Genomic DNA, 13,079 nt, shown 5'->3' with positions numbered 1-13,079 from the left:
CCTCCAGGAGTTCCTCCGGAAGTTCCTCCAGAAATTCCTCCGGAAGTTCCTCCAGAAATTCCTCCGGAAGTTCCTCCAGAAATTCCTCCGGAAGTTTCTCCAGAAATTCCTCCGGAAGTCCCTCAGGAAGTTCCTCCAGGATTTCCTCCGGAAGTTCCTCCAGGAATTCCTCCGGAAGTTCCTCCAGGAATTCCTCCGGAAGTTCCTCCAGGAATTCCTCCGGAAGTTCCTCCAGAAATTCCTCCGGAAGTTCCTCCAGGAATTCCTCCGGAAGTTCCTCCGGAAGTTCCTCCAGGAGTTCCTCCGGAAGTTCCTCCAGGAATTCCTCCGGAAGTTCCTCCAGGAATTCCTCCGGAAGTTCCTCCAGGAATTCCTCCGGAAGTTCCTCCAGGAATTCCTCCGGAAGTTCCTCCAGGAATTCCTCCGGAAGTTCCTCCAGGAATTCCTCCGGAAGTTCCTCCAGGAATTCCTCCGGAAGTACCTCCAGAAATTCCTCCGGAAGTTCCTCTAGAAATTCTTCCGGAAGTTCCCCCAGGAATTCCTCCAGAAATTCTTTCGGAAGTTCCTCCAGGAATTCCTCCAGAAGTTCCTCCAGGAATTCCTCATGAAGTTTCTCCAGGAATTCTTCCGGAAGTTCCTCCAAGAATTCCTCCAGAAGTTCCTCCAGGAATTCCCCCAGAAGTTCCTCCAAGAATTCCTCCGGAAGTTGCTCCAGAAATTCATCTGGAAGTAGCTCCAGGAATTCCTCCGGAAGTTCCTTAAGGAATTCCTCCTGAAGTTTCTTCAGGACTTCCTTCGTAAGTTCCTCCAGGAATTTCTTCGGAAATTCCTTCAGGAATTCCTCCGGAAGTTCCTCCAGAAATTCCTCCGGATGTTCCTTCAGAAATTCCTCCGCAAGTTCCTCCAGAAATTCCTCCGCAAGTTACTTCAGAAATTCTTCCGGAAGTTCATCCAGAAATTCCTCCGGAAGTTCCTCCAGAAATTCCTCCGGAAGTTCCTCCAGGAATTCCTCCAGAAGTTCCTCCAGGAATTCCTTCGGAAGTTTCTCCAGGAATTCCTCCGGAAATTCCTTCAGGAATGCCTCCGGAAATCTCTTCAGGAATTCCTCTGGAAGTTCTTTCAGGAATTCCTCTGGAAGTTCCTCCAGGTATTTCTCTGGAAGTTCCTTCAGGACTTCCTTTAGAAATTCCTTAAGAAGTTCTTCCGGAAGTTCCTTCAGTAATTCTTTCGGAAGTTCAAAATCATTTTTAGCCTTACGTAATTTGTGAAACAACCCTGTGTTGTTCGTACTGATAGCTTTTAAAGTCGGCATATTGGGCCTGTGCAAACCTCCTGTCTCGTCGGTGGACTGTCGTGTCAGGTCTGTTAAGTGTCCCACCTAACACCAAACGGTTGCTTTGGCGGAGCCTGCTTGCGGATACATGCAGCTTTTTATAGAAGTTAAACAGAGCCCACTGTCGAACCCTACCACATCCTGGGCAGACACCACAACTCGCAGTTGACCTAGCTAGGTGGGATCGTCAAGCCTTTTGGACATAGTTCACCCTGCTCTCGAATTCCAACCTTTGGTATTCCCAACTAATAGTTGAATAATTTCAGAAGCACGATTAAAGTAAATGAATATTCGAATATTTGAATTAATGAAATAAAAACCACCATTTTCCTGTTTTAATATGAACTACCGTAGTGGGTACACATAATCCGAAGTAAACGATGATTAATTAATCGCTCATAACTACCGACACAATCATTGACCGGGTTTGCATTGGAACTGATCGAAATCCCGATCATGGCGCAAACAAAACAAAATGTATGAGATAGAGATATAATTAAGAAAGTAATCAAAAGAGACTTTCACTTATAAATAATTTGCATGCTCCGACATCGCGTTGGTACTTTCCTTCAATCAGCATCAATTACCTGCCTTAAAATTTGCCTTCATTAATTGGGCGAAGGATTTTTGCCTTCCTCTTGCACCAAGTTGTATCGAAAGGCTACGCGATCACCGCTCAAACGATTTTATGATTGAAGCGTCATATATAAGAATAGTTCGACGAATATTCTGTATGTGTGTGCCAAAAAAACATAAAGAATGAGAAAATAATTGTGTTTTGGAGCAATGATCAAAGGGCTGTTTTGACATTTTTTTCATTCCCTTTGCTTATGATCGAGAGAGGTACCTTCACCGCTTGATGGATTAATCGACTCATACGAAAATAAAAATATGAAGTCATTCGCCAAACCAGAAATAAGAAACGAAAGCATCGAAATCGAAAGGCGCCAAAAATCTATTTTAGTTTTATTAGCACTGCAGCTGTTGCTCGCGGAGCATGACTCGATTATCTTCTGTAAATATTGTTCATCGGTTTACCAGAAATTCAAGGTGGATCACTTTTTTTGCGACCGTATCATTTACCTACACTTGACTGAAGAGCGCGACCGGCACGATGAAGCCAATGCACTCGAAATGAAAGCGCAGTGGAGTCCAACGAGGTGTTTGTCTTTGCTAGACCAAAAAATGCGATTCACGACGCACAGACATGTGGGTATCTAATCATCGTCCATTGTCCGTTGTCATTGTGGTGATGTTTTGTGGCATTAATATTCTGCGATTCTTCATCAATTCTGTAATCCAGCTGTGACGTCCATGATAAGACTTTTAAGCACGGAATTCTACTGCCGGTTATTTTCCCCCAGCTTATCACCAAACCGATCATGTAACCCCGCCATTTCTGTGTCCGTTGCCATTGCTCCCTGCACATTTTGTTTCACCATACGTGGTCCAACGCCCGCAAACAACAGCCTACTGGGTAGTGCGATAGGCTATCCATTAGTCAAAACACGTGACGGAATGTGGCTTGCTTTGCTATGGTGCAGCTCTCATAAAACTATCTACAGCAAAAAATAACACAAACGCGACCAGTAACGCCGGACTGTTGCTCCTATTCTCCTATTACGTCGGACGACCAACCCGAGAATCGATCAGACCCCGACAATTATCGGTTCTGCTACTGTTGATTGCTATACATATGGCAAGGCTGCTTCTGGATATGTTGGCAAATAAAATGAGAATGCCGTTTCGAGTCCGTCAAGGAGAGCCAGTCCATTTTTCCTATTTTATGTTGCGCGCGCTATGTAGCTTAGATCTGCAATCGGATGTCGTTCAACGGAGATTGACATGTTTGTGCTGCTGAGTTTTGAAACCTTGGCTTTTACGACTGGGCCTGTTATGATCTTTTAGAGCGAGGATTAGCCAACTTTGATTGTGCAATCAATTGGATCGCGAATATTTGACCCGCCACAGGCGTTTCTGTTGTTTCTTTGATGACATAATTTCCCATTATAATCATTAATCCCCAACCTTTCGCTGTTTCCGTTTTCGCTTCGCAGGGTTCCGACCCGAGGGCTGCAACCTGCCGGGGTAAGCTGCAGAGTCGCCGGTGTAAGCTGAACCAGGAAATCAACAAGGAGATGCGGTTACGGGCCGGGGCGGAGAACCTGTTCAAAGCGACCACCAACAAGAAGCTGAAGGACACGGTCGCGCTGGAGCTCAGCTTTGTGAACTCGAACCTGCAGCTTCTGAAGGAGCAGCTGTCCGAGCTGAACTCGTCGATGGAGATCTACCAGAGCGAAGGGTGAGTTTTGTTTTACTGTTTATTGTTTTCTGCCGTCTGATAACATTTAAATGGACCGTTCTGTCACATCTTTCTATCAATTCTTGATTTTTAATTTTAAACTTGCTCTTTTTCTATGCTATTGTAAAACTTACTTCTAATTGCCCAATAAAATAAACGAAAGGCTTATATGAACACAAAGATGTTTTATGATTTCCGGACAGAAATTCATCAAAATTTCGAATTTCGGAAAATAATCTATCAAATTTCTAACAAAAATTCATCAAATTCTGGACATGATTTGGATAGGAATCCACAAAAATCTGGTCAGAAGTTCATCGAATTTCAGAAAGGAATTAGTCAAACCTCCATGAGTCGATGTTCTATGACTCGATATCGACTCATGGAAGCAAATTTAGCTATGTTGAAAAATATTTTCTGGGTTACTGTGATGGTCCCTTCAAACAACTTCCCAGTGATTTTCCTTTCCACATCTCGATACTTCTATCAGTCGATGGTCTCTTTAATATCGACTCATGGAGGTTAGACTGTAGTCAATTATCAAACCAAAATTAATCGAATTCTGGAGAGGGAGTCTTCAAATATCGGAGCAGAATTTCTGGCAATAATTGATTAAATTCGGAACAAGTGTTCAACGAATTCCGGACAGAAATTAATCAAATTTTGGACAAGAATTTATCGGATTTCGATTTCTTTTCAAAGAAATTAAGCCAGGAATTTATAAATTTGCAGACTGGAATGCATGGAATTCCGGATAGAAATTCATCGAGTTCTAGATATAAATAAATTGAATTTTGGATAGGAATTTATCAAACATAGGACAATTCATCGGGGGCAGAGTTTTATCTAATTCCGGAAAAGAATTCATCGAATTCCAGACAAGACTTCATCGAACCTCAAAAGGGATCTCAACGAATTTCGGCAAGGAATTCATTGAATGCCGGACATAAATTCATCGAACTCCGAAAAGGATTTCATCGAATCCCGAAAAGAAATTCATCGAATTCCAGACAGATTTTCATCGAACCCCAATCGAGAATTCATCGAATTCCGAACAGTAGTTCATCGAATTCCGGACAGGAATTCGTCAAATTTTAGACAAGAAATCATCGAACTCAGAACAGGATTTCATCGAATCCCGAACAGAAATTCATCGAATTCCAGACAGATATTCATCGAACTGCAAGCGTGAATTCATCGAATCCCGAACAGTAGTTCATCGAATTCCGGACAGGAATTCGTCAAATTTTAAACAGGAATTCATCGAATTTCAGAAAGGAATTCATCGAATACCGGACAGAAATTCATCAAACTCCGGACAGAAATTCATCGGATTCCGGACGGGAATTCGACGAGAATGACTATTGTCAGCCCTGACGATAACATTCACATCAAGGTTGATTGCTTTCAGGGCGTTGTCACATTACGATCGTTTGTTATGGATAAAGTAAAGGTAGCCTCACACCTCGGGAATTTGAACCGCGGATTTTTTCCCCGTGTATTTTCACATATGCGATGTTTTTGGGTTTTGGGTACGGTAAATTCAAATCCCGGCCCCATTTAAAATGCACGGGGAAAATTAACTGCGAGGTTTCTAAGCCAAGTTACCATTTTTGCATTCGTATATCATGAGGCTAACACGATGATACTTTTATGCCCAGGGAATTCGAGACAATTTCCAAACCGAAAATTGCCTAGACCGGCACCGGGAATCGAACCCAACCACCCTCAGCATGGTCTTGCTTTGTAGACGCGCGTCTTACCGCACGGCTAAGGAGGGCCCCGCCTTCCTTCGGATATTTCTTTGAAACTTTCTTTTGTTTTTAGTAAAACCATACAAAATTCCTTCTAAAATTGCTGCAGGAATTATTCCAGAAATTTTATTGGAAGATTTTTTTCCGGAAATTTATTATCCAGCTGCTATAAATCTGAATCACCCGTTTTGACGTTTGCGTTGGCCATACATTGGCCTGATTTTGATCGAAGTATGCTGTGTTTTAGGATCTGTCTCAATTGGATAGTTAAAATGAAATTAAACTTAAAAGTGACATTTCAATAATTATCAAATAACCCTGCTCGCAGAGCAAGATTACTTTTGACAGATATCGAATTATTTTCCATCGATGTCCTATTGGAATTGCTGGGTAGCACCAGCCATTCTTATAACGGGGTGATTTTTTAATTTTCGAACTGTCACTTTTAAGTTTAATTCTCCAAATGAGACAGACCCTTAATAAAAACTTTTTGTTTACAATAAAACTTCAAAAGATTTTTATATTGTTTCTCAAATTCCACATCTCAATTTTAGAACTGATATTTGTCAATCGTTTGTCAATCATATTTGTCCACTAAATCAATAAAACAATATAAAATCCTAAGAGAGTTTTCGGAATGGTTTCTAACTGAAATGTTAATTGAATTCCCAGATGAAATTTCCGTCAGAACTCTTCAAGTTATTTCTGATTTCCAAAATAATTTTTAAAGGAATATTCGAAAGTCTTAAGGATTTTCCAAATAAATTTCTCGAGATGAATGTCTAAAGGGATTCCTGATGGAATTCTTGCAAGAGTTCCTGGGTGAAATTCTAAACATATATCGGGACCGATCTGCGATTTGGGCGTAACTTATTTTGTAAATAAACATTGTTTTGTGGATTCTGTTGAAAACAAGCATTTTCCTTCCGGAGACGAGCCAGCCTAAGGCTGAAAGTCTCCTTAATAAAGACAATAAAAAAAAGCATTTTCCTTCAAAACTGATTCCCTTACCTGGTAGAGGAAAGCTTATTCTGTCGGATACACGGGGATGACAAGCTACGCCATCTTTGTCACATATTTTCTGAATAACCAATACGAGTGCACTGCGAATGCAACATAAACAATTGCGAGGGTGAAAATGATATAAAACTAACAAAGGCATAGACAGTACCTTGTGCAACTAGCATTCTAAATAATTAAGCAAATAAGTTGAAAATTCTTAAGTTTGAAGCATGGAATCGAGTGTAAAATTGTGTTAATTGATAATTCGTTAAATTTTTCTCTATTTTCTCATGATTGTATCATGTTGCACTACTGAGGGGTATGGGCGTTTTGCATCATATTCTCCTGTAAAAACGTAAACATTCAAAATTCACGCACATACTATTGCAAAATAAATCAGTATTGGGGTAATCTGATACTGGGGGATAAATTTATCCCCCAAAAAAGAACGAACAGGCAAACCTGTCAAAATCCATAGTAAAAAAATTGGATGTCGCTCCTTTGGTCGGATACTTACTGTGGTTTTATCAGGAAATGCTTGCTAGGGAGCGTCCACAAATTACGTAACGCTTAGAGGGGGGAGGGGGGGTTGAACGAAGTGTGACGATCCATACAAAATTTTCAGATGTTTCATACAAAAAGTGTGACATAGTGAGAGGGGGGCTGAAAATGGCCAATTTTTGCGTTACGTAATTAATGGATCTTTCCCTATAGCAGAAATTCGCCTCCCAATGTTTGTTTACAAAATAAGTTACGCCAAAATCGCAGATCTATTTCGATATGCGGAATTTCTAAAGAATTCCAAAAAATTCTTCTAGAGTTTCGGAACGGATTTCCTAAGCAATCACTGGAAGAATTTGTTTGAGAAAATTCTGAAATAACTGCTGATGCAATGAAATAACTGCTGAATCAATTTCCGAAGCAATTCATAACGAAATCCATAAAAGGAATTCTTCTAAAGAAATTTTGTATCCTTTAAAAAAGTTTAGGTTTCCGGCTTTCTTCTTACTTTTTACTATGTGGAAAACAATGCTGAAGACCGAAAAACATGTGTTTTTGAGGAGGAGAATATTTATGAAATTTGCAAAAATACTTTCTGCCTACCGGTGGGAAAATTCAATATGGTAATATGATCAAAAATGGTCACTCGTTTGGTTAAATAGACTTTTTGTCAATTGACCATTTAACAAAATTCCGTAGCCTCTCTATTTTTGAGTCGATACTGGCCCTTAGGCCAAAAGACATCTAGCCAAGTACTATTTAGCAAAACTAAACGTTTAACGGAAATTGTTATCTTGTCTTGTCTTGTCTTGTCTTGTCTTGTCTTGTCTTGTCTTGTCTTGTCTTGTCTTGTCTTAGCACATGCACAGCCAGTATTGAAAAGCATCCTGGAAATGTCGGTTGTATTCCCGAGCATTTTCTTGTCTGCATTAATATTTGCAGCATATCATAAATATGACACAAGTATTAAAACGGCCAGGCCCACCGTGCAGGCTTGAAATTGGGAGAAAATCCAGAACTCCCCGGCAATCAGATTATTTAGTAATAAATAACATGATCAAAGAAGAGTTTTGAATCTACGAAAGGAAGGGGGAAAGATGATTGGCGAATCGTTGGGAGTGACTTGCTAAGAAGATTTATGTACACTCCATGGGTTTTCGACGTCTTGGGATGGGACACAGTTTTTAGTCTAGTGCCCTGGCTTATACACTGATGGGCAAAAGTATTCGCATAAATTCAGATAGATTACTATGAAAGCATGACGAATACTTATGTCAATGTACATATAGGCCTAGGTTTAAGCGCCATTACTCGCTCTCTGGAACGAGACAAAGAAAAGAAAGAAAAGCGATGAAAAACAAGCGAAAACTCAAGACGATAAAATTATACCATATTTTTACTTACAACATCTCCATATTTTCTGTGCTTGGAAGCATTTTTTTTTCAATTTTTGCCCTCAAAACACAATTTATTGAAATGGCTTACCATAAATTTTCGCGAAAAGTGAATGAGGAGTGAAAATGAAGAAACGGAAGAAAAAGTCATCAAGAAGTTTTTTTTGTTAAATATCTTGGCTGTGCATATGCACAGCATATGTTTCGAAATGGACAAATTGATATGAAATTTGCGAGAAAGAATCCACTTGTCTTGGAGGGACTCGAACCCTCAACCTCCTACTCTCTAGATAGGCGTGATAACCCTACCCAACAAGACCACCTAAAGGGCACGTGTGGGGACCAGCCATCAGAATCCGAGTAGCAACCTCCACCGCAGTTAGCTCTCTTTTTGCAAATTGAATATCTTTCGGATGCTTGATTTGTCCAATCTCCACATGTGCTTTACTATTGTATACCCACAGCTAAGCGAGTGCACATTGTTTATTATCACGCCTATCTAGAGAGTAGGAGGTTGAGGGTTCGAGTCCCTCCAAGACACGTGGATTCTTTTTCGCAAATTTCATATCAATTTGTCCATTTCGAAACTATGCTGTGCATATGCACAGCCAAGATATTTAACAAAAAATGGTTTTCGTACAGCCGAGTTGCAGAATAAAATGCAATTAATTGTCATCAAGAAGCCCAATTTTCGTTTATCTGAAGATCGTCGAGTCTGCTAGTGTTAAATACAAACAGCCAAAATGAATTCTATGAATATTTTTGAATAAAGAGATCAACATAATGAATATAACGAGTTTTTTAATTTTTCCTTTGTCTAATTATTTTCTAAAACAGATAAATTTTATGGTAAAATTCAATCATATTTTTTTAGTGGTAATAAAGTATATAACATCAAGACACTTTACATCACACGGCGCAGTACACAGTCTTAATACTTTATTACTCAATATTAATGGAACCATCGAACTGGAAGAAAGGAAGGAAGTATATAAAATTAACGGATCAAAGCAGAAAATATCTTCATAGAATACGAAAGATGAAAAATATGAATAAATTTTTTTTGGTAAAGAATGTAAATAAGTAAACCTCTACCATTAGTTCTTCACTACTCAAGGTTAAATTATGAGCACTTGATCACTTACTTATGATCATTTAATAATTTATTCTCTACCTCGATGTAATATTTTGCCCCTCTAACTCGATCTCGACTACTCGATGATCTGTTCAATATCGAGTAAGGGGGAAATATAATATAAAAAATAAATATAATTATAAAACATAATTAAAAAAAAATAAAAAACTTTAAAATAATAAAAGAAATATAATTAAACTTTTGGTAGTAATACTAGCATTGAGTACAACCTATAGGCCTTGTTTTTCTTCGACTATTTCTAGATTTGTACCTTTTTTTCTTCTTTGATTTGTACCTTTCGCATTTAGGGTATATCGAAAACAATTAACTAGAAGTTTTTATAATTCACCGAAAATTTATTTGTATATTACTAACTAAAATGGTGGAGGTTCCTCCAATTCAACCAGTTTATCTTCTTCTTCTTCTTATTGGCATTACATCCCCACACACTGGGACAGCGCCGCCTCGCAGCTTAGTGTTCATGAAGCACTTCCACAGTTATTAACTGCGAGGTTTCTAAGCCAGGTTACCATTTTTGCATTCGTATATCATGAGGCTAGCACGATGATACTTTTATGTCCAGGGAAGTCGAGACAATTTCCAATCCGAAAAATTGCCTAGACCGGCACCGGGAATCGAACCCAGCCACCCTCAGCATGGTTTTGCTTTGTAGCCACGCGTCTTACCGCACGGCTAAGGAGGGCCAGATTATATATTGGAATAATTCTTGGTATTCAACTAATAAATCATAAAAATATGGACATTGTGTGCATCAAAGTAGATATTTTAGAAAATAATATTTTAATGATTTCCTAGATGACGTATTGGACGATTTTTTGACAGAATACTGAAACTCAACGTTAAAATTACAAAGAATATATACAAATCGAACTTTTGAAGCATTACAAAGAAACAGTCACTTATAGAATATGACATTTCTAGGATTTTTTTTAAAGAACTCTCCAAAAATGAAAACAAGGAATAGCTCCCGAAGAACAGGTTATCCTTTCCGAATTTCCTTCCCTTCCCCTGTTAGTCCTGTGCTTCTTTGGAACGGATCGAATTAGCAATTTATGAAATATTCGATTATGTGTTAGATATTTTTGTTTGCGCTTACCTTGATGTTGACCATTATGAAATTGTCCGCTGTCTTGCTCTTACATGAATAATGAAGATTGGTCCTGTGTTGCAAGGCCCACAAGGATTCTTACCGTCAGTAAGCTGTGTGTGCATGTTAAGCAGCGTTTGATCCGTCGCTTAGCTCACCCGATGAATTAATCGATTAATCGATTGCGGAATTAGCACCTCCAACATATAGTTTCTGCTTCACAATCTGGCAGGGTAAGATCGACTTGTGCGTGCATTGAGAGATTGAAAATTGGCAGTGGGAAGAGATTTTAATCGGCATTGAAAACGTCTTGAGATTTCCGCAGCTTTTTAGGATTACTTTCAGCCAGTCCACCATTTCGAGAACATGTTGAGCATTTGATAAAACTTGATTACACTGGAATGTAACTTGTGTATGGAACGGGCAGGGTCTGGTCGATCTCACTTTAAGACGCTGCATCAATACCGGACGGGTTTCAACTGACATTTGCAGTAACGTAACTGAAGGCATTCCGGTCAACTTCTGGTTAGAAGACTCCGGCTAGCATCGAAGATGGGAAAAAGACTTCGCTTGGCACCGTTTTTTTGGCACGGCAAATGCTGGGTAAAGCGTACCATTGGTACTTCGCGTACCTGAAGGAATAAAATAGACCCCATCTCGCGGTCCTTAGCCTCTTACCCAGCAACTCATATCCCTACCTCCCCGCGGTGCTGGCCGGGATACGAGCAACCTTAGGGAAGATCGGGTAACCAACCCCGGTGGGAACTATGGTCGTATGCTGACAGGGAAGGGGGGGTTTGCTCCTCTCCGGAGGTGCAAATCTTATTGAGCGTCTGTTCTCCATGTCAGGATCGGCTCACAACAGCGTCTGTTCTCCATGTTAGGGGCGGCTGATCGAAGACTCTAAGTGAAACTGTGCACCATGGTCCACCGGAAATAAGGAGGAATGGTCCTCCGGAAATTTAGGGGGTTTGGTGTCAGGCCCTGCAAGCCAGCCTTTAAAAATCATAAGCAACGAACAATCAACAAGAGAGTACGGACCGGAACCATCGGCGAAGACCATTGCGACGAAAAGGGACTAGCGATTGGAAACTCGGTTCGTGGAACTGAAAATCTCTCAACTTCATCGGGAGCACACGCATACTCGACGATGTGCTCAAGGACCGTGGATTCGGCATCGTAGCGCTGCAGGAGGTTTGTTGGAAGGGATCAATGGTGCGAACGTTTAGAGGTAATCATACCATCTACCAGAGCTGCGGCAACACACACGAGCTGGGAACAGCTTTCATAGTGATGGGCGATATGCAAAGGCGCGTGATCGGGTGGTGGCCGATCAATGAAAGAATGTGCAGGTTGAGGATCAAAGGCCGGTTCTTCAACTTCAGCATAATCAACGTCCATAGCCCACACTCCGGAAGCACTGATGATGATAAGGACGCATTCTACGCGCAGCTGGAACGTGAGTACGACAGCTGCCCAAGCCACGACGTCAAAATCATCATAGGAGATTTGAACGCTCAGGTTGGCCAAGAGGAGGAGTTTAGACCGACTATTGGAAAGTTCAGCGCTCACCGGCTGACGAACGAAAACGGCCTACGACTAATTGATTTCGCCGCCTCCAAGAATATGGCCATTCGCAGCACCTACTTCCAACACAGCCTCCCGGATCGGTACACCTGCAGATCTGCAGACAGAATTACAAATCGACCACATTCTGATTGATGGACGGCACTTCTCCGACATTATCGACGGCAGGACATATCGTGGCGCTAACATCGACTCTGACCACTATCTGGTGATGGTTAAACTGCGCCCAAAACTATCCATCATCAACAATGTTCGGTACCGACGACCGCCGCGGTACGACCTAGAGCGATTGAAGCAACCTGATGGCGACATCGCGACATCGCATACGCGCAGCATCTCGAGGCAGCGTTGCCGGAAGAGGGTGAGCTCGATGGGGCCCCTCTTGAGGACTGCTGAAATACAGTCAAAGCAGTCATTAACGACGCAGCGGAGAACAACGTCGGGTATATGGGTCGAAGTCGACGGAACGATTGGTTCGACGAAGAGTGCAGACAGATTCTGGAGGAGAAGGACGCAGCGCGGGCGGTCGCGCTGCAGCAAGGTACCCGGCAGAACGTGGAACGTTATAGACGGAAGCGGAGACAGCAGACCCGCCTTTTTCAGGAGAAGAAACGCCGCCTGGAAGAAGCGGAGTGCGAGGAGATGGAACAGCTGTGCCGTTCTCAAGGAACACGCAAGTTCTACCAGAAGCTCAACGCATCCCGCAAAGGCTTCGTGCCGCGAGCCGAAATGTGCCGGGATAAGGATGGGAGCATCTTGACGGACGAACGTGTGGTGATCGAAAGGTGGAAGCAGCACTACGAGGAACATCTGAATGGCGCTGAGAGTACAGGTAGTAAAAGTCAAGGCAGCGGAGGAGATGACTACGTCGGTTCAGCGGACGATGGAAGCCAACCAGCCCCCACCTTGAGGGAAGTTAAGGATGCCATTCAACAGCTAAAGACCAACAAAGCAGTTGGTAAG

At 41.4% G+C, this 13,079-nt stretch overlaps 1 protein-coding gene across 10 annotated transcripts in view; it reads left to right on the top strand.

The window, feature by feature from the left end:
• The window catches only part of LOC134207867 (rhophilin-2), a 334,965-nt gene that overhangs the window by 253,594 nt on the left and 68,292 nt on the right, over window positions 1–13,079 (top strand). For all 10 annotated transcript variants that reach the window (XM_062683833.1, XM_062683834.1, XM_062683832.1 and 7 more), the window contains one exon: window positions 3,391–3,635. In XM_062683833.1, coding sequence (XP_062539817.1) covers window positions 3,391–3,635 — 245 coding nt within the window. The remainder of the gene's footprint in view (window positions 1–3,390; window positions 3,636–13,079) is intronic.

This window comes from Armigeres subalbatus, chromosome 1, assembly GCF_024139115.2.
Source record: "Armigeres subalbatus isolate Guangzhou_Male chromosome 1, GZ_Asu_2, whole genome shotgun sequence".
In the NCBI taxonomy this organism is placed as follows: domain Eukaryota; kingdom Metazoa; phylum Arthropoda; class Insecta; order Diptera; family Culicidae; genus Armigeres; species Armigeres subalbatus.
Note: the sequence above shows the minus strand (reverse complement) of the source record. Positions and strands in the feature narration are given on the sequence as shown.